The sequence below is a fragment of the Sciurus carolinensis genome, chromosome 1, assembly GCF_902686445.1.
Source record: "Sciurus carolinensis chromosome 1, mSciCar1.2, whole genome shotgun sequence".
NCBI lineage: Eukaryota > Metazoa > Chordata > Mammalia > Rodentia > Sciuridae > Sciurus > Sciurus carolinensis.
Genome location: NC_062213.1, coordinates 198,054,267 through 198,080,391, shown reverse-complemented (window position 1 = coordinate 198,080,391; position 26,125 = coordinate 198,054,267). Strand labels below are relative to the sequence as shown.

The 26,125-nt window shown below is 45.4% G+C and overlaps 1 protein-coding gene and 1 non-coding gene across 2 annotated transcripts in view; both read left to right on the top strand.

The window, feature by feature from the left end:
• Positions 1-26,125, top strand: part of Spen (spen family transcriptional repressor) — a 79,879-nt gene that overhangs the window by 52,625 nt on the left and 1,129 nt on the right. Inside the window, 11 exon segments of the mRNA XM_047526034.1 lie at positions 32-232; positions 4,089-4,240; positions 8,535-8,660; positions 9,062-9,175; positions 10,251-10,364; positions 11,307-11,407; positions 16,022-18,342; positions 18,345-24,115; positions 24,513-25,022; positions 25,134-25,328; positions 25,643-25,801. Coding sequence (XP_047381990.1) covers positions 32-232; positions 4,089-4,240; positions 8,535-8,660; positions 9,062-9,175; positions 10,251-10,364; positions 11,307-11,407; positions 16,022-18,342; positions 18,345-24,115; positions 24,513-25,022; positions 25,134-25,328; positions 25,643-25,801 — 9,764 coding nt within the window.
• On the top strand, positions 7,573-7,646 carry Trnaa-ugc (transfer RNA alanine (anticodon UGC)). The gene has a single exon. It is a non-coding gene; the product is annotated as a tRNA-Ala (tRNA).

Below are 26,125 nucleotides of genomic sequence, written 5' to 3'. Positions count from 1 at the left end.
AAAGTTAACTTGTTTTTCTTTGGGAATTTAGATACAAGCCTTAAAGATGGCCTTTTCCATGAATTTAAGAAATTTGGCAAGGTGACCTCAGTGCAGATACACGGAGCTTCTGAAGAGAGGTATGGTCTGGTATTCTTTCGGCAGCAAGAGGACCAAGAAAAAGCATTGACTGCATCTAAAGGAAAACTTTTCTTTGGCATGCAGATTGAAGTAACAGCTTGGATAGGGCCAGGTAAGAGACAAGGAGGTCCAGTTTCAGTTACAAATTACATAACTGTTTGTATTCTAGTTTATGAGAAGTCAGCATATTATCCTAAATGTGGACATTATGCTGTTTTTATTCAACAGCATACTTCCCAGTGTCTTCTCTTAAAGGATGGTCATATTTACTGTTTACTTGAATTAAAAACAGTGTATTAGGGAGGGCAGTGGTTTGTCTGTTGCTGTAATGAAGAAATACTGACTTTTCAGGACCCAAAAGGCAGTGTTTTATACCCTTGTTGTCAGCCTTCCCAAAAGGATGAATTGAGAGTAGGAGATAATTCCTGTAAGAATGAAAACAGAATTATCTTGAATTAGAAAGTAAACTGCATGTTTATATCATTTGAAGGACTGGTTTGACAAGTTTTAGTTCCATTATGCCTAGCACACTTTGGATCTGTTATTGTAGGTTACTTAATCTTGAAAGAGTGACAGAGAAACTGGACAAGTCTTATGAGTTGGTCACGTTGAGAACTTCAAGGGAATGTTCTATTAGCTCGAACCTTACCGTAAGAGCTGTTATAGAGCAGGAGGTCTTTGGTGTGGCTTGGGTCAGCGTTTCTCCTTTTTCAGAACAACTTGCAGTACTTGTTTCAAACTGGATTCTTTGAGCTAACTAACTGCTTCTGAATATATCCGTCCGCCTCCATTCCCCCTAACTTACTGCTCCTGAATATCCCCCCTTCACACACACACAGCTCTGTTTATTTTTTGAGACAGGGTCTTGCTGAATTGCTGCGGATGACCTCAAACCTCAAACTTTTTTTTTTTTTTTTTTTTGTGGTACCAGGGATTGAACTTGGGCACTCAACCACTGAGCCACATCCCCAGCCCTATTTTGTATTTTATTCAAAGACAGGGTCTCACTGAGTTGCTCAGTGCCTCACTTTTGCTAAAACTAGCTTTGAACTTGAGATCCTACTGCTGCAGCCTCCTGAGCTGCTGGGATTATAGTCGTGCGCCAGACCTCAAATTTTGATCTTCCTGCCTCAGCCTCCCAAATTGGTGGGATTATAGGCACCCACCCGCACTTAGTGGGAACACCTTATTTAAAGCAACTCATGAGCAAATTTATAAAATAATTAATAGAAATATTAAAATTCTGGCTGGGGATGTAGCTCAGTTGGTAGAGTGCTTGCCTTGCATGCACAAGACCCTGGGTTCAATCCCCAGCACTACCAAAAAAAAAAAAAAAAAAAAAACCAAAAAAGAAGAAAGAAATATTAAAATTCTGTAGTCATCTTGTGAATCTGAGACAATTGAACATTACGACTTCAAGTAGGGGCTGGGATTGTAGCTCAGTCGCAGAACTCTTGCCTAGCGTGTGTGAGGCACTGGGTTCGATTCTCAGCATCACATGTAAATAAATAGAATAAAGGCCCATTGCCAACTGAAAAAAAAAAAAAAGACTTCAAGTGGAATTTATAGCCCACTTGTAAACATGAATATTTCTGTAATGTTTATTTTATTTGTCAATTAAGAGGAAAAAATATAATTTCCTGCTAAGAATATGTAAATGCTATTTGCATATTAAAACAGACACAGAACTGTTAGAGTGAATATACCTAATTTTATCATGGAATGCAGGAATTTAGAGGAGTATTTCTTTCTCTTTTTTTTTTTTTTTTTGGGAGTGCTAGGGATCGAACTCAGGGCCTTGTGCTTACAAGGCAAGCACTCTACCAACTGAGCTATCTCCCCAGCCCCAGGAGTATTTCTTTTTAAAAGAATGCTTTCATATTTATTTCTACCAGGTTTGACATGTACTGCCCTAAATTATACTGAGCCAAGACTAACTCAGAAGTTCTTGAAGTAGGTCAAAATACTTGAGGAGGAATATTTAGTCTGCTATATAATCTCTGTAAGTTTCTAGGATCAATCATAATAATAAGTAATGAGGATCTAATCCAGGGGCATTTAGGAGGTGACCAACTGATCTTCAAAGCATTGGCGCTAGCTTAAAGTTTTCACTGTAAAAAAGCTTTTTACCTAATTATTGGCACCCAGGAAATAGTTTGGTTTTAACTAGCTGCCAATAAAAATTTTAAGAATTTTGGTTGGTTCAAGCATAGGAAAGTCATAGGTACTTTTAATTAGATATGGCATTAATACTGGTTTAATGAGAAAATATTTAAAATCAATCATATAAATATTTACATATATAAATAAATAACAGTATACTTAATAAATATATATAATATTTAATATTTGAAAGCAGTTGAATCTAAGAATGGAGACCTGGTTGGAATTAATGCTCTTATGATGAGTCATAAATGTATTGTATTCAAATATATTGAGTTGATTGTTTGGGACAAGAATTTTTCGTAAAGATTCAAATCCAAGAAACTACCTTTGCAGCTAGACCTTTGTGGCTTCTGATATCATACTTTCTTACTCCTGTACATAGCCTTAGAATCCCCTAAACTTGAAATTGCAGGATGAAAGAGGTTTTTTTTGAGGATGTATAGGGTTTAAGACTTGACTGGTCCTGAAGATTAAGTAGACTATTTTAGAATAAACTTTCTTTGCTGAAGTTTCAGTCTTGAGAAGTTGTCAAGCTATTTGGTGAAAGTGGAGTCATTACAGATTTTAATGGATACAAATCATGTTTTACCTTTCTTATTTGGCCTTTTGGAGTGTAAACCTCAAGATGTGTCTGACTTCAATTCAGTTTTCTTCTCTTAAGAATATTTCCAGTGTCTGCCTCTCAGTTAGTTTCAAGAGCCTGAATTGAGCTGAAAATGAGAATTAGATATATCCCTGTGGGATGCACTGGAAATATGTAGGCAGGTATGAGTCCTAGGCAGTTTCTGCATCCCCCCCGACTCTATTAGATTATATATTATTTGATGAAACTGGTAAGATTAAGCTATCATTAGAGCCATCAAACCTGAATCAGAGTGAGATATGTTCTGTCTGAATTCACTTAACAGTTCTGAAGCACCACACCCCAAGGTTTTTTTTATTTTTAATATCAGTGTTGTTATTGACATCGTCAGTAATGTTTGGTGACTGGCACTAAGCACTCTGTTTTAGTAAAGTTGATTAGGTACTGTTTTGGGTGGGATGGCTTCATTTTACATAAAAAAGAGAACATGTAGTACTGTACTATAATTATCAACAAATCCTTAAATGTCCCTGTCCTAGACCAGTGGAGCTTCAGAGAAAGGCTACAATTGAATTAGAAACTAAGTCAGGGCTTTTGATCATAAAAAATAGAAACCTTAAGGAACATTTAGCTTCTTTGCCATTGGGGAACTTAGTTTTCATATAGTTATATCTAAAAGTTCTACATTTAGACAGGTTATTGTGCTAATTATATTATGGCAAATATTAAATGTCACATATCTTATAAAACATTAAAAAGTAAATAAAATTAAATAATGGAACTGAACTACTTTAAGCTGAATTTTTAATATGTATTTCATATTGGGAGCCTGCTACATAATTTCGAAACCTAAGATAAGTCTCAAGTAATTAAAAATTTTGCTCAATTTTAAAATCTGTGATTATAATACAAGTAATGATTAATTGTATTATAAATTCATTTAGCAGATTGAGATTTCATTCCATTTTAAGTCTGTTTTCTATGTTAAAGTGTTACTTCATTCTTAATTTTTTGGAGCAAGTTTGTTTAGCCTTTGTATTCCTGTTATACTTCAGAGCGAATAAGGGGCAGCTATTCTGCAGGTGTTCATAGTATTTCAGTTTGTGTGACTATCCAAGCCCATTATTTTAGAGATTAAGTTTTAAAATATAGATTTTCCCATGATGCATAAATATACATTAAAATTCTCTTTTTTACTCTGCCCCCCTCCCATTTACAGAAACAGAAAGTGAAAATGAATTTCGCCCCTTGGATGAAAGGATAGATGAATTTCACCCAAAAGCAACAAGAACTCTCTTTATTGGTAACCTTGAAAAAACCACTACTTATCATGACCTTCGCAATATTTTCCAGCGCTTTGGAGAAATTGTGGTATGTTGCTTTGATAATAAAACAACTTTAGATCTTCACTATAAAACATAAAAAGTAATTGGGCTTTGTGGTGTATACCTGTAGTCCTACCTACTTGGGGGGATGAGATAGGAAGACCACTTGAGGCTAGGAATTTGACACCAGCGTGGACAAGAAACATGGTGAGACTGTCTCAAAAAACATGTAAAAACCATGATTCAGAGACCCCACTGGGTACTGTTCTATATGTGTATGTAAAAACTATAATGTATATTTGTCTATTTTTTAATATTTTTTTCTCATCCCCCCCCCCCCTTTTTTTTTTTTTTTGCGATGCTGGGGATTGAACCCAGGGCCCTGTGCTTGCAAGGCAAGCACTCTACCAACTGAGCTATCTCCCCAGCCCTCTCATCCATTTTTAATCTTTTCCAGTTTAATGCCATCTATAGTCTTCTGTCTGTTGAAAGGAAAATATGGAAGAGAAAACATTTGTAAAATGAAACAGCAGATTACTGTTTGGTTATTGTATGATTACAGTGCACATCAGCATATGATAATATGCTGGAAGTTTAATTCTATTTTGAAGTTTTAATTAGACTTACTTTTTATATTACCAAAGTCATTGTTACATTTGGGGATACGAGAATATTTCCTTGAATCAAAACTTGAATCAATTATAGTGAATATTGTTTAGTCACAGCTTTATACTCTTGGGATATACAGTGGTTTTGTTTTTTGTTTTTGTTTTTTTTTGGTACTAGGGGTTGAACCCAGGATGCTTAACCACTGAGACATATCCCCAGCCCTTTTTTTTTTTAATTTTTATTTTGAGACAGGGTCTCACTAAATTGCTGAGACTGGCTTTGAACTTGAAATCCTCCTGCCTCAGCTTCCCAAGTTGTTGGGATTACAGATGTGCGCCACCATGTCCAGCCTGATATACAGTTTTCTTCTGTGTTTGAAAAAATAGGGAAGTTATTTTTATGTTTTCAAACTCCTCATTATTAATGTTGAAGAAATTGCTCTCTTGGACTTGGGAGAGTAAACATGTTTTTTGTAGCACCAGTTGTTAATCTTTCAGGGGGTGGAGGTCCTCTGGGTCACATCCCCAAGTGCCCAGCATCCTTTTTTTTTTTTTCTTCTTTTTTTTTAAATGACACAATCTAGTATTGTGAATACAACCTTTGTGTTTGTGGCTGACCTAAAAATCTCATCTTGCAGTAATTGGTGACAAGTGGTACAAGTGATTGGTAAAGAGGAGAAAATGGAAAAGCTATATCTTTAGATAACTATACCAGCAAAACATTCATCTTTATTTTCCCATTATTTTTATTTTTTCAAGTTCTTTTGGTTTTATTAGAGTAATGTGTACTATGCCAGCTCTACTGCCAACGTGGATGGATGACATGGAACTCACTCAACTATCTTCCAGCTTCTGCCTTTAGGCTGTTATCTCTGTATTACTTTAATTTCTTGTTTGATATTTACAAATCTGTGACACATGCTTTTATTTGAATATAGCTGCTCCTTAAAAGTTTGAAAGTTTAAAATGGTGTAGTTGAGAACATGGATACACTTGTCACCAGGATTGCTAAAAATGGAATGACTATTGTGTTGTAAGATCTATGGTTCTCATAAGGTAGATATATAGTATTCTCTTTGAAAACCATGGTGTCATGACATAAGCACTTGCTGATAAGCGCCACTATTTATGAATGAGTTAGGGTCTCACTGTGTTACCTAGGCTGATCTCAAACTCCTGGACTCAAGTGATCCTCCTGCCTTAACATCCCAAGTGCTGTGACTACAGACATGACAGCCAGCATAGTGTGTTACTCTTTCCTACCTGTCAAAGCTACAGCCCCAACTTTTTTTCTTTCTTTCTCTTTCTTTCTTTCTTCCTTCCTTCCTTCCTTCTTTTCTTTTCTTCCTCCCTCCCTTCCTTCCTCCCTCCCTCCCTCCCTCCCCCCTTCCTTCCTTCCTTCCTTCCCTCCTTCCTTCCTTCCCTTTCCTTCCTTCCTTCCCTTTCCTTCCTTCCTTCCCTTTCCTTCCTTCCTTCCTTCCTTCCTTCCTTCTCCTTCCTTCCTTCCTTCTCCTTCTCCTTCCTTCCTTCCTTCCTTCCTTCCTTCCTTCCTTCCTTCCTTCCCTTTCCTTCCTTCCTTCCTTCCTTCCCTTTCCTTCCTTCCTTCCCTTTCCTTCCTTCCTTCCTTCCTTCCTTCCTTCCTTCCTTCCTTCCTTCCTTCCTTCCTTCCTTCCTTTCTTCCTTTCTGCCAGGGTCTTGCTAAGTTGCTCAGGCTGGCCTTGAATTTTCATTTCTTCTGCCTCAGCCTCCCATGTAACTGGGATTACAGGTGTGCACCACAATGCCTGGCTAGTGTTTTTTTTTTTTTTTTTTTTTTTTTTTTTTTTTTTAAACTGGGAATTGAACCCAGGGGTACTTGACCTCTGAGCCACATCCTCAGCATTTTTATATTTTATTTTGAGACAGGGTCTCACTAAGTTGCTTAGGGCCTCACTAAGTTGCCAAGGTTGACTTTGAACTAAAATCCTCCTGCCTCAGCCTTCCAAGCTGGTGGGATTACAGGCATGTGCCCGCCTGTGCCTGGCCTGGCTAGTGTTCATGTTTTAAATGACACAAACTTTTGGGAAAATGATGGCTGGTTATTTATAACAGATTATACTGTAACTGGAAGAACCTGTTTAGGGAGTTAACCTACAGGTATTCTTTGGAGATCATTTCTCTTTAGTGGAGTAATCCTGAGGTATTTTTGTTGTTTTCTGTTTTTTTCCCCTCTTTCTTCAGTACTAGGAATTGAACCCAGGGATACTCTACCACTGAGCTATAGCCCCATCCCTTTTTATTTTTTTATTTTAACACAGGGTCTTACTGAATTTTGCTGGGTCTGCCCTTGAACTTGAGATCCCTCTACCTTGGCCTCCTGTCCCTGGGATTAGAGGCTAGACCACTGTGTCCAGTTCTCAGTTTTTTATATTTTATATAACAGTGGAAATTAGCTCCTGATTATCATTAAAGAATTTTGAGTATAGATTTATTGCTTTCTTTAAGATCCATTGAGCAACTCTTTAAATGTATTACTTGTTTTGCTGTTTAAAGTTTGGAATGTTGGCTTTTTGGTTATTGCTGTTCTTCAGGTTTGATTAAGCCTCCTTTAAGGAGGCTTTGTAATAGCAGTGCTTATTTTGCTGTTGATGGCCCAGGTCATTATTGTTTAAGTACAAGTTTTTCCATCTAACTGGTTTCTCTGGACCATTTTCAGATCTAAGCCTGATTTTTTTTTTTTAACCACTTCCTCTCAGGCAACTTGGGAGTGTCAGAAACCAATACAGGGGCTGGGGAGATAGCTCAGTTGGTAGAGTGCTTGCCTTGCAAGCACAAGGCCCTGGGTTCGATCCCCAGCACCCCCCAAAAAAAAAGAAACCAATACAGATTTTGCAAATTCCAAGGAGAAAGGGGTGTTCCTTTTTAGAGTGTCTTTAACCCAGAGATAGTGTTCTGGTGCATCTTCACAAAGTAGTTCATGTAGTTATATATCTGTTCATTCTGAGAGATTTTATCATATTTATCAATCTCCAGCCTTGGTTCAGTTGATTATACTGGTATATATGAATATATTGAGTGTTCTGATTCAGGACTGCATGTTTTAGATTTTTTTTTCCTTGTGGTAATGGGGATTGAATCTGGGAACTCACACATGCTAAAATAAGCACTGTACCATTAAGCTACATCCCCAGCCCTTCTTATTTTATTTTGAGACAGGGTCTTGCTAAGTTGCCCAGGCTGACTCCAAGCTTATGATCCTCCTGCCTCAATCTCTGGAGTTGCTGGGATTAGAGTGTGCACCACTACATCTGGTCCAGGTCACTTTTTGAGGACTCGATTTCTTCATATTTCTTGCCCTTCTCAGTGTATTTTAAATGATTGACCCCTAGTAAAGATTTAAGATAGTGCCAGAGGAAAATTATTTCTTAGAATTTCATTAAACCAACTACCTTTTCTTCATTATCATAAATTTCTTTTTATGTCTGAAACAGGGATTTTGAATTTTGAATTGCAGTGCAATTTTTCCTACAAAGAGTTTCACATGCGATAGATTTTATGGTTTATGACTACAGATGCTGTAATGTACAATTTTTAAACCACTGATTTACAGTTGTGTTAAGATACACAGTTTTAATTAAAGTCTTATTGGGAATATGACTATTTTTGAGAAATAAACACTCTGTATGGACTTGGCTTATTCTGATTTATTTTCTTATTGGCATATTGCTGAGTGATCTTGATTGGCTTTTTCAGGATATTGATATTAAGAAAGTAAATGGAGTTCCTCAATATGCCTTCTTGCAATACTGTGACATTGCCAGTGTTTGTAAAGCTATTAAGAAGATGGATGGGGAGTACCTTGGAAATAATCGCCTCAAGGTAAATGAATTTGCGTAATGTATTGTACAGTTATGATTTTCTTTGTTTTTAGGATTAGGAGTTTTCTCCATATTTCTGATTATTTAAGATTGCAAGAGGACAGTTAGGTAACTGTAAAGGTGATGCATTCTGAACTAATACCTGGTTATCCAGGCAGAATTCCTTTTTTGTTAATTTCTATTTCCTTTAACTGGATGGTTTCCACATAAGATTAATTTGAGGGGTTGGAAGTGTAGCTCCGTGGTGGAGCTTATGCTTTGTGTTCTGGGTTCAGTCCCAAGCACCAAGAGAAAAGGATGTTGATTTGAGAAGATTTCTACTCAGGACTTATTTTCTGAAAATTTTATAGTAGAATAGTAATTATAAACTTTACTAATAGAAATTTAACCTTTTATATTCAGCTGGGTTTTGGAAAGAGCATGCCTACAAACTGCGTGTGGTTGGATGGGCTTTCTTCAAATGTGTCAGATCAGTATTTAACAAGACATTTCTGCCGATACGGGCCTGTGGTGAAGGTATGTGGGGCTCATTGGAGTGTGGCTCACACTAATGTCTGACTCCCTTTTCTTGGTATTCTCTCCTTTCAGTCCCAATTTCTGGTGCTGCTTTTTCTGTTTCTTTAATAACTTGCACATTGAAACCTTCTTTGCTAAAATTTGGCCTATAAAGACATTTCTATCTGTTAACTCATCACATGAATATTTTGAAAAAATACAGCTGAGATTCTTGAAAAAATTGAAACTGTTATACAGCTAAATAAAATAATATTCCTTAGGGAGTTTTATAGTTTTATCCCATAGTAAAATTAGACAGTCTAATTATATACTTGTTCACAATTACATTAAAAATGCAATTAGATTTAAAAAAAAAAAAAATGATGACTTTAAAGTCCCCAAAACATAATATTCATCCAACTAATGTTTGTTAGGTGACATGCCTACAACAGCAGGAAAAGCTCTGTTCCTTTGTGTGAAGGTGGAGCTTTAACTCCTTGCTCTGTGGTGGGTTTGTTGCCTGACTTCTACTCTATTTAAATGGGGCTTTTGGTTGGGTATGGTGGCACATGCCTGTAGTCCCAGTGACTCAGGAGGCTGAGGCAGGAGGATCACAGGTTTGAAGCCAGCTCCAGCTTAACAAAACTCTAAGCAACCTAGCAAGACTCTGTCTTTAAATAAAAAGGGCTGGGGATGTGGCTCAGTGGTTAAGCACCCCTGGGTTTAATTGCTGTGTGCCCAAAACAACAACAACAACATTGGGGCTTGTTTTGTTTTAAGCCACAAATAGAAGAATGTTATACTAAAATACAGCACAGTAGTCAGTCAATATCAAAAGCAAAATAAAAATACATAAGAATAAAATAAAGGTATAATATACCTCAAACCACAGTATCTACAATTCCCAACAGTCCCTGTACATTTTATTGTGTGTTCACTACAATGTGCTGCATTAGGAGAAGCCTAAAATTTTTTCTAGAATTAGATACGTATAATACCTTTTCTTGGTGTGTCCTTGTGACTTAGGATCTTGTTGGGACTGACAGGAAGTCCAGTGGATGAGGGTCTTACCTGGGTTTTGTTTTCTTTTTCACAGGTGGTGTTTGACCGCTTGAAAGGCATGGCCCTAGTTCTATACAATGAGATCGAATACGCGCAAGCAGCTGTAAAAGAGACCAAGGGGAGGAAAATTGGTGGGAATAAGATTAAGGTGTGTGGAATGACTATAAGCAGAAGCAAACAAAATTGTATTCAGATCACACCCTGTTAATAACTGGTGTCTGCAGATTGCCAGCAAGGGGGTGATTTACAGAACGTGGTTTATGTGTCCTCACTTTTTAGGGGGAATATTAGGATTTGTGTGCTCGGCTGCTTGTGGACATAGCTCTCTTAAACTATTAACCACAGATCCTTCCCTGAAAACCATCTCATTCAAAGAAGTGGCTTCTTACTGCTGAGGGTGCGTGATGCTCCTGTGTGCACTCTTAGTATAGGTGAATCCATAGTGGCACATGTGCACCAGGCTCACCCAGGGGTTCAGAGTGTCAGTCAGCTCCCTGAAGGATCCCATCTTTTTCTCCTAAAGAGTGGGTAACCACATAAGCATATTTTTTATCTGGTATTATTTGTTTAAAAACTTGATATTCCAGTTGTTTGGATGAATTATGTATATAATAACTGATGGCTAAATTGGAATAAAATGGTAAAAATATTAGCCAATAGTCTTCATATGCTTTAGTGACTTTGAACTCAACTGTTGAATAAAATTCAAATGTTCTTTTCTATTGTTTTATGTTGTACCTATTATTTTAGCAAATGTATGTAAAACAGATTGCTGGATATAATTGATCTGATTATTGCCAACCTAGAACCCTGGTAGGATTTTGATTCGGTTTTCTGGTTTACTTTTTCTATTTCTTCTATATTGAGTTCTGGAACTTTAATACATTTATCAAGATTTGTTTAGAATTTGTTTAAAATTTGAGGATATCATGTTGATAAATATATTATTTTAGTTAAGAGTACCATTTCACTTGTTAAAGATTACTCTCCTGAAATTTATCCAGAAGGATTATATTGTGATAAATTTTCACATTTAATAAGATTTTCCATAAGTAAAATTTGAAACTAGTGTCAAAAATTTTTTTTTAAGGTGGATTTTGCAAATCGAGAAAGTCAGCTGGCATTTTATCACTGCATGGAAAAATCTGGTCAGGATATCAGAGACTTTTATGAAATGTTAGCAGAAAGGAGGTATGTATTTTAAATATATCAGTATAGCTTGAATTGTAACATATAACAAATGAACCTTGGGTTGGATTAAGTTTTATTTTTCACCCCTTACTTAAAACTCCCATATCCCCCCACATTTCCTTAGCTTGTAATATGGAAACACAGGTTTTCTTTTTGTGTGTGGGGTACTGGTGATTTCAATCTACAGCCTTGCACGTGCTAGGCAAGTGCTTCACCACTAAGCTATATTCCTGGCCCTACATTCCTTTTGTTGAGTTAGGGTCTCTCTAACTTGCCCAGGCTGGCCTTGAACAAGTTTTGTTGTTGTTGTTTGTTTGTTTGTTTTGTTTTTTAATGAATCCAGTTTTCATGTGGCTCATACAGGTTTGGAGTACCCTATCGAAATTTCTCACTGATTGCTCCTATAATTTGAAAGACTTACTGTTCTACTTGATTATAAATATGTACCATGAATTATAAATACAAATCATCCTGCCAGACAGTTCTTAGTTACATGTAATAATGTATATTAGGGTGCATTATAAACTGTTAAATGTCTTACAGATTGAGTAACAACATCATCCAGGTTTTCACCATAAAAATTAGTAAATAAGTACATACATACTTTTGAAGGAATATCAAGAGCTTTGTTTTGTTCAATCTCTTAAATTACGCTTTTTAAAATTTTTTTGGTGAGTACTGGGGATGAAACATAGGGAATTTGGCATGCTAGGCAAGCATTCTACCTCTGAACTGTACTCCCAGTTCTTAAGTACTTTGTGAATGTGAATCAAGGAGCCAAGGAATAAGTCAGGTGCAGTGGTGCACACCTGTAATTCCAGCTACCTGGGGGGCTGAGGCAGGAGGATGGCAAATTCCAGGCCAATCTGGGCAACCTAGCAAGACCCTGTCTCAACAAAACAAAAAGTAAGACAAAGCACATAAAAACTGGTGACTTTGACAAAATGAAAGGTAAGCCCGATTTCTCCATGTTAACTTTTTCAGTCATGGTAATGTAATATTTGATATTTTTTCTGCTTGTTAGACAGTGAATTAAAACATCCTGACATAATGCCACCAGGTTCTTTAATAGCTGATTACATTTGAAAATGGAAACTCTTGTGCATATGTTCAAGCCTTTTGTCCAGACATGCCTCTGTGATTAATTCTTCTGGAACGTCACCATTAGGTTTCTGCCCGTTACATATGTTGAACAAAAGGCTCTGTGCGAAAAATGCCTTGAGAGACATGAGTTAAAGAAAAGGACTCTGTGACAAAGATGAACCAAATTCTGATCATTTTGCCAGAAACTTGTTGATGCATTCCCCTTCTGCTGCTTCTTGCCAGGTCATTTTTGTTGAAATCACAGAAAGTATATGTCTCTTTGAGTCATTTCCTCGTGGAGTATTGTGCAATAGTCTTCAAACATTTAGTTTTTAAAATGAAAATGTCCCCCAGTGCCAATTTCTAAAGTTCCTCCCTAGTAGATCAGACTCTAGATAAATCAGAAGCTAAATCAGAAAAGATTAAAAATCGGACTGGGGATATTGCTCGGTTGGTAGAGTGCTTGCCTGGCACACAAGGCCCTGGGTTTAATCCCCAGCACGCACACACACACACACACACACACACACACACACAAAAAAAAAAAAAAAAGATTAAATTCAGCAGTCCTAGTTGGGCATGGTGGCACATGCAGTAATCCCAGTTACTTGGGAGATGGGATCACAAGTTCTAGGCCAGTCTGGGCATCTTAGTGAGTCTCTGTTTCGAAATAAAAAATAAGAAGGGTTGGGAATGTAGCTCAGTGGTAGAGCTCCCCTGGGTTTAATCTCTAGTACCCCTTATCCTCTCCCCAAAAAGTCCTCTGGCAGGAAAACCAGAAATGATAAGCTGTTCTGTCACTGTCACTTGTGTGGGTACACGTGCATGTGTGTGTGTGCACTAGAGGGAGAGCCTGAGATTGTGCACATACATGAAAGAGAATGTGTGTCAGTTGGGAGAGAAAAAAAGTTCTCCATTCTAGCTCCCTAAGTAGCAGTTTAAAGTCATTGTTAATATCTAACAATTCTGAAAGGAATTTTTATAGAAATTCTATCCATGAGTAGAAGGTGATCTTAGTGGTTTAACTGTACCTAAGAGATAAAATATCCACTGAAATCCTGTGTGTGTCACACTAAGTATATTTAAAAGAGCAGTGCCTTAAGAGGGTTGGGTAATGTAGCATGGGTGTTCTCACTGTTGCTTTGTTCTCTGGTGCCTTCCCCTGGTTACTTATCCCTGACCAATGGCTGTTATCTCCTAATGGAGGAAGTAGGAGGGTGTAGGACTTCACTGTGACCCAAGTTTGCCCCGGGTGACTTCAGGTGACAGTGCCTGTGGAATGCGTTCCTGCAGTGTAGCTCGAGGATCCTTGTCTTTCCCTCAGAGTTGAGGGACACTCACCCCACTGAATAGTTGATGCCTGAACAGAGAATATTATTTACTCTCGTGACTCAGCTCAGGAATATAAATGCTGACTTTATTTTTACAGTGCTTTGCCATTTGCAAAGTAGTATTTCATTTGATCCCTCAGGTATTGTCAGGGAGGGAGGACCGTCTCTGTTGTCCCACTTTTTGGAGGGTGCTGAAGATCAGATAGGCATCCAGTGCCCATTCTAAGTAGATGTTTTATTCTCTTTATAATATTAGAAAGCACATGTAATGTGTTCACCTTCATATAGGAAAGCAGTACTTTCTTAGAATACGTATTTATGCTGGTAGTGAGTTAAATTACCATGTTTCCATGCCTGGTAACATTTATTTACAAGAGGGCTAGTCAGGGTTTATCAAAGAATCTGATTCCTGTGGGGTGGTCATGTTGAGTCCAGTTAAATCAAATGTCAAAGAAATGTCAAAAAATAGTTTCTGTGAACCAATGAAGTCCAGTATGAGCGCACGTGATAACATGTTGGTGATGCTTCCAGTGTCTGTCCAGTATAGATCTTTTCTTTACTATTCAAAGGGGTTAGAACATTACCTAGTAGCAGTTTTGACATATTTTTATTTCACATTCATTTCAGTAAATATGTGAGTGCTTTGTGTGCCAAGCACTATTATGAGAGCTAGGGAAATGTGGCTAAGAAGACAAAGTCTGTGCTTTTGGGGGGACTTAAATTCTCATTTTGTTACTTCAGTGATTGTACATGCTAAGCACACTTTACTGCTAATGGCATTTCTGCTTAGAATGAGCAAGCCATTCCTACTTGAGAGAAAAAGTTTTGATAGGAGTAGGACACACTCAGTCTTATGAACACATGGGTTCTCGTATGAATCTGACCCTGACAGATGACTGTGGGAGAAAGCCCGCCATGCGCTTCTCGGCCACGGAGGAGCCCCCTGAGCCCTGCACTAATTCCTGATTCAGTTCGGGAAAAGGTGATGACACTTTCTGAGAGCCAAGTATGTGCCTGGCTTATGCTAGGAAAGTCTTCAGAGATGTTTATCTTACTCTTAGTAGCCTTATGAGGAAAAGGGACCATCATTTTACAAGTAAGGAAACAATTCAGTTCCCAAATTATGTGGTTTTTTAAATAATATTTTTTAGATGTTGATAGACCTTTATTGTGGTGCTGAGAATTGAACCCAGTACCTCCCACATGCTAGGCAAGTGCTCTACCACTGAGCCACCCCAGCCCCCAAAGTATGTTTTAAAATTGTGGACTGATGTAGCGGTATTACTGATAACTCCACAGGTCACGTGTGTGGTAAGGTTTTAATTAAAACTTCTACCTGTTTTTCCAAACAGTGCATTTGTTTCCCAAGTTGTGGTAAGATTGTCTTTTGTTAGAAAAATAATTTTAGAAGAGTTAGAAATGTGGGGATGTGATTAGTACTTAAAAGCTACTGCCTGTTATGTCAGTACCCTAGTGACAGAATAAGCAAAGGACTAGACCACTGCCGCCCGCAGGAAACATGACACAGGTTAGGAGTGCACACGTTAAAAAGCAAAAGGAAACTGGGAACAGCGTACAGCCTGTGACCCCAGCGGCTTGGGAGACTGAGGCAGGAGGATTGTAAGTCCAAGGCCAGCCTCAGCCTTTGGGAAGCCCTGTCTCAAAATAAAAAAGGACTGGGGATTTAGCTCAGTGGTTAACCACCCCTGAGTTCAATTCCCAGTACCAAGTAAAAAAAGGGAAAGACAGGTGAAGTTAATTTTATTTAACCCACTGTATTTAAAATATAGTTTTAATATATAATCAATTTGAATAAATTATTGAGACTTAAACTTTTTAAAAATTCTTTTTGAAGATTGACAATTGAACATTTGCATTGTGATAATTTGGCACATGTAAACAATGTAATGGTGAAATCAGGGTAATTAACATTTCAGTCTCCTTAAACATCAGTTTTTCGAGGTTTCTTTTTTAAGTGCAAAATCTGGTGTGCATTTTATGCTAACATCTCAATTTAGCAAAATTTTAAGTGCTCAGATACATGTGGCTACTGGCTACTATGTTGGAGAGCAACTGCAGTTCAGCATGTGATTAGATAATGTCAGAGATGTTAGCAGCAGGACTTCTTGATCTCATTATCTGTAGTCTAATGCATAAGTGAAACAAAAGAACTAATGTAATCTTTTTTGTGTTTTGGCAGAGAAGAGCGAAGGGGATCCTATGACTATAGCCAAGATCGGACATACTACGAGAGTGTTCGGGCTCCAGGCACATATCCCGAGGACTCCAGGAGGGACTATCCAGCTCGAGGAAGAGAATTCTACTCAGAATGGGAGACATACCAGGGGGACTACTATGAATCACGCTATTATGACGATCCCCGGGAGTACAGGGATTACAGGAATGATCCTTATGACCAAGATATTCGGGAATATAGTTACAGGCAAAGGGAACGAGAGAGGGAGCGTGAAAGATTTGAGTCTGAGCGGGACAGAGACCACGAGAGGAGGCCCATTGAGCGGAGCCAGAGTCCAGTGCACTTGCGGCGTCCACAGAGCCCTGGCGCATCTCCCTCACAGGCAGAGAGGCTGCCCAGTGATTCTGAGAGGAGACTGTACAGCCGGTCCTCAGACCGGAGTGGCAGCTGCAGCTCACTGTCCCCTCCACGGTACGATAAAGTGGACAAGTCTCGTTCGGAGCGCTACGCAAAAAACGAAAAGGCAGATAAAGAACGGGCTTTTGATCCTGAGAGGGTGGAGAGAGAGAGACGCTTAATACGGAAGGAAAAAGTGGAAAAGGACAAAACTGACAAGCAGAAACGGAAAGGAAAAGTTCATTCCCCTAGTTCTCAGTCTTCAGAAACAGACCAAGAAAATGAGCGAGAACCAAGCCCTGAGAAACCCAGGAGTTCTAACAAACTGAGCAGAGAAAAAGCCGGCAAAGAAGGGGTAGCAAAGAACCGCCTGGATCTCATGCCCTGTGTGGTTCTGACGCGGGTGAAGGAGAAGGAGGGAAAGGCCATCGACCACACTCCACTGGAGAAGCTGAAATCCAGGCTGGATGATGACACCGGCAAGTCCTCTGCCCTAGATCAGAAACTTCCGGTCTCTCAGACGGAGCCTGCAAAATCAGACCTGTCTAAACTGGAATCTGCCAGAGTGAAAGTGCCAAAGGAAAAGGTGCTTTTGAGTCATGCTGAGGTGGTGGATAAGGAGGGCAGGCCCAAGCCTAGGAAGCACCTCAAGCCGGAGCAGACTGCTGACGGGGTGAGCGCTGCCGAGCTAGAGAAGCTGGAGGCCAGGAAGAGGCGCTTTGCAGACTCCAGTCTGAAAGCAGAAAGGCAGAAAACAGAAGTCAAGAGAAGCAGTCCCGAGGTGGAGGATGCCCGGGCACCTTTGAAAAAGCAGCCTGACGGGTCGTCTAGAGGCGTCATTCTGCTTAGGGAAGGAGAGGCTGAAAGAAAGCCTGCGAGAAAAGAAATTCTTAAACGGGAGTCTAAAAAAATCAAGCTGGACAGACTTAATACTGTTCCCAGTCCCAAAGACTGTCAGGAACTTCCCAGCATTTCTGCTGGGTCTGGCTCAAGGCCCAGCTCAGACCTACAAGCAAAACTGGGAGAACCAGTAGGTGAATCTTCGGAAAATCAAGAAATCCAGTCAAAGAAGCCCATCTCCTCAAAACCACAGCTCAAACAGCTGCAGCTCCTGGACGATCAAGGACCAGAGCGAGAGGATGTCAGGAAAAACTATTGCAGTCTTCGTGATGAGACACCTGAACGTAAATCAGGCCAGGAGAAACCACATCCGGTTAATACGGAAGAAAAAATTGGCATTGACATCGATCACACACAGAGTTACCGAAAACAAATGGAGCAGAGTCGTAGAAAACAGCAGATGGAGATGGAAATAGCCAAGTCTGAGAAATCTGGCAGTCCTAAGAAAGATGTAGATGAATATGAAAGACGTAGCCTTGTGCATGAGGTGGGCAAACCTCCTCAAGATGTCACTGACGACTCACCTCCCAGCAAAAAGAAAAGGATGGATCATGTTGATTTTGATGTCTGCACCAAGAGAGAGAGAAATTACAGAAGTTCACGCCAAATCAGTGAAGATTCTGAAAGGACAGGCTGTTCTCCCAGTATCCGCCATGGTTCCTTCCATGAGGATGATGATCCGCTAGGCTCTCCTAGGCTGATGTCAGTAAAAGGGTCTCCTAAAGTAGATGAAAAAAGTCTCCCATATTCTAATATAACCGTGAGAGAAGAGTCCTTAAAATTTAATCCTTATGATTCTAGCAGGAGAGAACAGATGGCAGATATGGCCAAACTAAAGCTATCTGTCTTGAATTCTGAAGACGAACTAAACCGTTGGGACTCTCAAGTGAAACAGGATGCCAGCAGATTTGATGTGAGCTTCCCAAATAGCATAATTAAGAGAGAGAGCCTGCGGAAGAGGTCTGTACGAGATTTGGAACCTGGTGAGGTGCCTTCTGATTCTGATGAAGACGGTGAACACAAATCCCATTCCCCAGAGCCTCTGCACTCTATGAAGGTTCCCGATTGTCTTTTTTATTGAGGGACAGAGAAGACAAACTACGTGAGCGAGATGAAAGACTCTCGAGTTCTTTAGAAAGGAACAAATTCTATTCTTTTGCATTGGACAAGACAATCACACCAGACACTAAAGCTCTGCTTGAAAGAGCTAAATCTCTCTCTTCGTCCCGAGAAGAAAATTGGTCCTTTCTGGATTGGGACTCCCGATTTGCTAACTTTCGAAACAACAAAGATAAAGAAAAGGTTGACTCTGCTCCAAGGCCTATTCCATCCTGGTACATGAAGAAGAAAAAAATCAGGACTGATTCAGAAGGGAAAATGGATGATAAAAAAGACGATCATAAAGAAGAGGAACAGGAAAGGCAAGAATTATTTGCGTCTCGTTTTTTACACAGCTCAATCTTTGAACAAGATTCCAAGCGACTGCAGCATCTAGAAAGGAAAGAGGAAGAGTCGGACTTCACCTCGGGCAGGTTGTATGGGAGGCAGGCGTCTGACGGCGCCAATAGCAGCAGTGACTCGGTGCAGGAACCAGTGGTTCTGTTCCACAGCCGGTTCATGGAGCTCACGCGGATGCAGCAGAAGGAGAAGGAGAAAGACCAGAAACCCAAGGAGGCCGAGAAGCAGGAAGATACAGAGAATCAGCCCAAGACCCCAGAATCTGCTTCTGAGAATAGAGAGCCAGAAGTTCCAACTCTGTCTTCAGTAGGGCTTCCTGGTGTCACTTCTGCAACCCCAGAATCGGCGTCATCAGCCCCAGAGAAGACAACCAGCGAGAAAATGGTGGAGGTGCCTTCAGTGACGGAAGGGAAGAGTGTGGAGCCAGCCACCATCTCAGAAGAAGCAAACCCCTTGACTGAACTGGCTCCTGTCCCTGTGGAACAACCAGAACAAGTGGACTTGCCCCCGAGAGCTGACAGCAGTAAGGATGCTGCTGTGGCGCCTTTCGCAGGTGAAGAACGTTCACCTGCCGACCAGCTGCCTTATCTGGATACCAAGCCTCCGACTCCTGGGGCCTCTTTTTCCCAAGTAGAGAGTAACGTGGATGCAGAACCGGACAGTACCCAGCAGCTGTCGAAACTGACTCAGAAGCCCGAGGAAACGAATGAGCCAAAAGCAGAAAAGCCAGATGCAGCTGCAAATATTGAGGCTAATACAAACCAGAATGCTGAAGTTGTTCCTGAGGTTCAGCCTCAAAACCCTGAAGACGTAGAGGTCGATCCTCCAGTTGCTGCAAAAGATAAGAAGCCAAACAAAAGTAAGCGTTCCAAGGCCCCCGCTCAGGCGGGGGCAGCCAGTGTCGTGGAGAAGCCCGTCACAAGGAAGAGTGAGAGGATAGACAGGGAAAAACTGAAGCGGGCCAGTTCCCCTCGGGGAGAAGCACAGAAGCTTTTAGAATTGAAGATGGAGGCAGAGAAGATCACAAGGACTGCTTCTAAAAACTCCGCAGGGGACCCTGAGCACGCTGAGCCCAGTTTGCCTCTCAGCCGCACAAGGCGACGCAATGTCAGGAGTGTCTACGCGACCATGGGGGACCACGAGAGCCGCTCTCCAGCCAAAGAGCCCGCGGAGCACCCACGAGCGACCAGGAAGCGCCTGGAGCGAGAGCTTCGGGAGGTGGCGGCGGTCCCCACCACTCCTCGCAGGGGAAGGCCTCCCAAGACACGCCGTCGAGCCGAGGAGGAGGAGGAGCATGAGGCCAAGGAACCCGTGGAAGCCCCCCGGCCAGCTGAGGGGTGGAGATCCCCACGGTCGCAGAAGTCAGCTGCGGCCACCCAAGGGAAGAGGGGGAGGAACGAGCCCAAAGTCGATGCCGAACGAACAGAGGCTGCCAATGAGGTGAGTCCCCAAGTGAACACGAAAGAGAATGACTCCAGATCCAGGGCTGACAAAGAGGATGCAGGAAGTGAGCAGAAACGTGATCGGAAAGAAACCAGCACAGACAAAAATGTACCCGAGCCGCCCCCCGTCGAAGTGGTGGAGAAAAAAATACCCCCTGAAAAAAATTCCAAATCAAAGAGAGGGAGATCTCGAAACTCTAGGTCAGCTGTGGACAGAGCGGCACATTTGAAAAACATGGACACGACAGTCAGTCCTGTTGTGGCTGATGGGGCCACAGGGCAGGCCGTAGACAGGGAACCCGGGATTGTGGCAGTCTCCCCTGAGAAAAGCGAGAGTCCCCAAAAGGACAGTAACACCTCATCCCAGCTGAAAAATGATCCAGTTGAGCCCAACAAGGAACCGGAGAAGGAAGATGCATCTGCCTCTAAGCTGTCCCCAGAAGCCACTCGGCTGGCCAAGCAGACGGAGCTGGAGCAGGCTGTGGAGAATATCGCAAAGCTCACCGAGACCTCCACCAGTGCTTTCAAGGCAACAGCCACAGGTGCTCACGAGGGCCCCGCCACAGAGGACAGGGACAAGCCCGCACACCAGGCGAGCGAAACAGAACTGGCCGCAGCCATTGGCTCCATCATCAATGACATTTCTGGGGAGCCAGAAAACTTCCCTGCACCTACCCCTTACCCTGCGGAATCTCAGGCAGACCTGCAGCCCCCAGAGCAGAGCATGGAGCCTGAGACCCATGAGGCTGTGTCTGGCATCTTGGAGACAGAGACCACTACAGAGTCTTCAGGGCCACCAGCCAGCACCCCTGACCCCTCAGCAAGCCCAGCAGATGCCAAGGAAGCCAGAGGGAACAGCAGTGAGTCCTCCCAACCGGAGCAGGAAGCCAAAGGGTCGAAAGAAGCAGAAGTGGTTCTTCCTCGTAAAGACAAGGGGCGCCAGAAGACAACCCGATGGCGCCGCAAACGCAATGCAAACAAGAAGGCAGGGGCTGCTGCAGAAGCTCCTGCCTCGGAGCCGGCCCAGGCTCAGCGCGAGAGCCCTGCGGCCACGGAGGCGACAGTGGCACCAGCCCCAGAACCTCCACAGGAGGAAAAGCAGAATGAAAAGCCACAGCCCACTCCTCAGGCGTGTGCTTCCGACTCGAGCAAGACTCCGCCCGCAGAGTGTCTGCCCCAGGAAAGCAGCATCGAGGAAAAGACGCCAACCAAAGCGCCCGCGCCGCCAGACCTGCCCGCTCCTGCCCAGCCAGCACCCATGGACGATGAGTCTCAGGCCAGGTTCAAGGTCCATTCCATCATTGAAAGCGATCCAGTGACCCCGCCCAGCGACTCAAGCGTGCCCCTGCCCACCATTCCTTCTGTAACTGCAGCAAAGCTCCCACCTCCTGTCACCTCTGGGGGAATTCCAAACCAGAGTCCCCCTACTAAGGTGACAGAGTGGATCACAAGACAGGAGGAGCCACGGGCTCCCTCCACCCCGTCTCCCGCTCTGCCCCCAGACACAAAGGCCTCTGATGTGGACACCAGTTCCAGTACACTGAGGAAGATCCTCATGGACCCCAAGTACGTGTCTGCCACAGGCGTCACTTCCACAAGTGTCACCACGGCCATCGCGGAGCCTGTGAGTGCGGCCCCTTGCCTTCACGAGGCACCACCCGCTCCAGCTGAATGTAAAAAGGCTCCTTTAGAAGAAAAATCAGCAACTCCAGTAACAAGCGCCTCTGACACACAAGCCACAGAGGCGCCGGTCGCCACCGACAAGGAGAAGGTGGCCCCCGTCATTGCTCCTAAAATTACGTCAGTCATTAGCCGGATGCCAGTCAGCATTGATTTGGAGAATTCACAAAAGATAACGCTGGCCAAACCCGCCCCGCAGACGCTGACCGGCCTCGTGAGCGCGCTGACCGGGCTGGTGAACGTCTCCCTGGTCCCAGTAAACGCCCTGAAAGGCCCCGTGAAGGGCTCGATGGCCACGCTCAAAGGTCTGGTGAGCACCCCTGCAGGGCCCGTGAATGTTCTGAAGGGGCCTGTGAACGTCCTCACGGGGCCAGTGAACGTCCTCACCACTCCAGTGAATGCCGCCGTGGGGACCGTGAACACTGCCACGGGCGCTGTGAACGCCACAGCTGGGGCGGTGACCGTCACAGCAGGGACAGTGACTGCTGCATCTGGTGGTGCAACGGCTACGACGGGCGCGGCGACCGTGACTGGTGCGGTGATTGCACCGTCAGCAAAGTGCAAACAGAGGCCCAGCAGTAATGAGAACAGTCGGTTCCACCCTGGGTCCATGTCCGTGATCGACGACCGTCCGGCAGACGCGGGCTCCGGTGCCGGGCTGCGTGTGAACACTTCGGAGGGGGTCGTGCTCCTGAGCTACTCGGGGCAGAAGACCGAAGGCCCCCAGCGAATCAGCGCCAAGATCAGTCAGATACCCCCGGCCAGCGCAATGGACATTGAGTTCCAGCAGTCGGTGTCAAAGTCCCAAGTCAAACCCGACTCTGTCGCACCGTCACAGCCTGCACCCAAAGCCCCTCAGCCTCCCTCGGGCTTTGCCAACGTGGCCACCCACTCCACCCTGGTCCTGACGGCCCAGACGTACAATGCCTCCCCTGTGATTTCATCCGTCAAGGCCGACCGTCCATCCTTGGAGAAGCCGGAGCCCATTCATCTCTCCGTATCCACACCTGTCACTCAGGGCGGCACAGTGAAGGTCCTCACCCAGGGCATAAACACACCCCCGGTGCTGGTCCATAACCAGCTTGTCCTCACCCCGAGCATAGTCACCACTAATAAAAAACTCGCGGACCCCGTCACCCTCAAAATAGAGACCAAGGTCCTCCAGCCAGCTAATCTGGGGTCCACTCTAGCTCCCCACCATCCTCCTGCTTTGCCCAGCAAACTGCCTGCAGAAGTGAACCACATCACCTCGGGGCCCAGCACCCCGACAGAGCGAACCGTCCCCCACTTGGCGGCCTCGAAGCCAGACGCACATCCTCCTCGCCCCAGCGGGCCCGCACCGTCCCCGTTCCCCAGGGCATGCCACCCCAGCAGCACCACATCCACAGCGCTCTCCACCAATGCCACGGTCATGCTGGCTGCCGGCATCCCCGTGCCGCAGTTCATCTCCAGCATACACCCAGAGCAGTCTGTCATCATGCCGCCCCACAGCATCACCCAGACCGTGTCCCTGGGGCATCTGTCCCAGGGTGAGGTGCGAATGAACGCACCCACGCTGCCCAGCATCACCTACAGCATCCGGCCGGAGACACTTCACTCTCCCCGGGCCCCCCTGCAGCCCCAGCAGATAGAAGTCAGGGCCCCGCAGCGTGCGGGCACGCCACAGCCAGCCACGGCTGGGGTACCTGCCCTGGCCTCCCAGCATCCTCCGGAGGAGGAAGTGCACTACCACCTCCCCGTGGCTCGGGCTGCGGCCCCCGTGCAGTCAGAGGTGCTGGTCATGCAGTCCGAGTACCGACTGCACCCGTACACGGTGCCCCGCGACGTGAGGATCATGGTGCACCCACACGTGACGGCCGTCAGCGAGCAGCCCAGGCCTGCCGAGGGCGGCGTCAAGGTGCCACCAGCCAGCAAGGCCCCTCAGCAGCCGGGGAAAGAGACTGCCAAGACGCCAGATGCCAAGACCACCCCCGCCCCCGCCCCCCACAGCGAGGCCCGCATCCTCACCGTCACCCCCAGCAACCAACTCCAAGGGCTGCCTCTGACCCCACCTGTGGTGGTGACCCATGGGGTGCAGATTGTGCACTCCAGCGGGGAGCTATTCCAGGAGTACAGATACGGGGACATCCGGACCTACCATGCCCCGGCCCAGCTGACGCACACGCAGTTTCCTGCTGCTTCCTCGATCGGGCTCCCCTCCCGGACCAAGACTCCCGCCCAGGTGAGGCGGCCAGTGCCTCCCCCACCTCCTGGTCATGTGCTCGGGGGCTCTGGCCTTGAGGCCGAGTGGGTTAGCCAGCCAGCCTCCGGGACCAGCCTCTGTCGAGGTGCAGGCAGACTTGGGCTTAAAGGGAGGGCCCAGGCCAGATCACACTGGAAAGCTCTGGGTGTGGGGAGGAGCTCTCTGTGGGAATGTTCGGTGTGGATGGGGAGGGAGGTCACAGGTGGCTTGGCCTCACCCAGGTCCCCAAGAGCAGTGACTGGTTACAGCTGCTCTGTGGCCTGAACTGGGGTCGCCCCAGAGCTGGACTTCTTCCTGTGACCCATTGGGTCTTTGGGGTCAGCGACTTGTGCACGGCCGACTCTGATCCTGTCCCTTGCCTTCCTTCCAACTCCAGGGCCCTCCCGAAGGCGAGGCCTTGCAGGCCACGCAGCCCGCACAGCCTACACAGCCTGCCCCGCCGGTGCAGCCCACGCAGCCTGCCCCACCCACGCCAGCCTGCCAGCCCTCCCCACTCAACCAGCCTGGCCAGCCACCCACGAGCAAGATGCCTCAGGTCTCCCAGGAAGCAAAGGGGACCCAGACAGGAGGACTTGAGCAGCCTCGCCTCCCACCTGTCCCTGCCAGCAGGCCCCCTGAGCCCCACGCCCAGGTTCAGAGGGCACAGGTGGAAGCCAGCCAGACGTCCTACCCGTCCCCTGTGTCCGTCTCCATGAAGCCTGATCTCCCCGCCCCTCTTCCCACGCAGGCTGCCCCGAAGCAGCCTTTGTTTGTTCCTACGACCTCAGGCCCCAGCACCCCACCAGGACTGGCTCTGCCGCACTCGGAAGCCCCGCCAGCCCCCAAACCAGACTCCTCTCCACACTTGACCCCCCAGAGACCTGTGGACATGGTCCAGCTTCTGAAGGTAAGCCTGGAGCCCTGCCCCGCCCCCGGACGCCGTGCTGCGCCCGGTGCCCCCGGACGCGGTGCTGTGCTCCTCCAGCCCTGAGCGCTCTTTGCCCTTCCCCGGGAGCAGAAGTACCCCATCGTGTGGCAGGGCCTGCTGGCCCTCAAGAACGACACGGCCGCGGTGCAGCTGCACTTTGTCTCCGGCAACAACGTCCTGGCCCACCGGTCCCTCCCGCTCTCAGAAGGAGGCCCCCCTCTGAGGATCGCCCAGAGAATGCGGCTGGAGGCCTCGCAGCTGGAGGGAGTTGCCCGCAGGATGACGGTGAGACTCGGGCCGGCGGGCAGCGGGCCCTGTCCACAGGGAGGACAGACACCGGTGGCCCTCGCCAGGCCCCTCCCGCCATGAGACACAGCAGAGGGTACTTCTTTCTCGCATGCTGGGGTGGAACCAGGGCCTCGTTGGTGTCAGGCAAGGGTGGACACTGAAGGGCACTTCGTTTCCTCCTTGGGGAGTGAAACACCCCGCAGCCCAGAGGCCGCGGTTTTTCTTTGAACAGATCCTAGGGTGAACCTAGGGTCCTCTCAAAGGTGGGGGGTCTCACGGGCTGCGCTCGACCCCTGGCCTCTGTACCCCAGGTGGAGACTGACTACTGTCTGCTGCTGGCCCTGCCCTGCGGTCGTGACCAAGAGGATGTGGTGAGCCAGACGGAGTCCCTCAAGGCGGCCTTCATCACTTACCTACAGACCAAGCAGGCCGCCGGGATCATCAACGTCCCCAATCCCGGCTCCAATCAGGTCAGTCCGTGCTCTTGCCCACCCCACACGTGTGTCTGGAGCAGGCCCGCTGGCTAGTCCCCCGACGTGCATCACCAGTGCCAACCAGAGGGCACTGGTGGGCAAGAGGGCATTTGTGGATAGAGGTGACAAACGACGTATTGCCCTCCTGAAGAAAAGAGCCAGGGGAGCAGCTGAGGGGATCTTCTTGAGCTGGGTAGAGGCCCAGAGGTGCGGCAGGAGCCTCCTGAGCTGGGTCGTGGGTGGGGAGCGGACTTCGGCGGCCTCGGCCTCGGTCTCTCCAGGGGCCTGTTGGAGGGGAGGTGGGAGGCCACGTGCAGACAG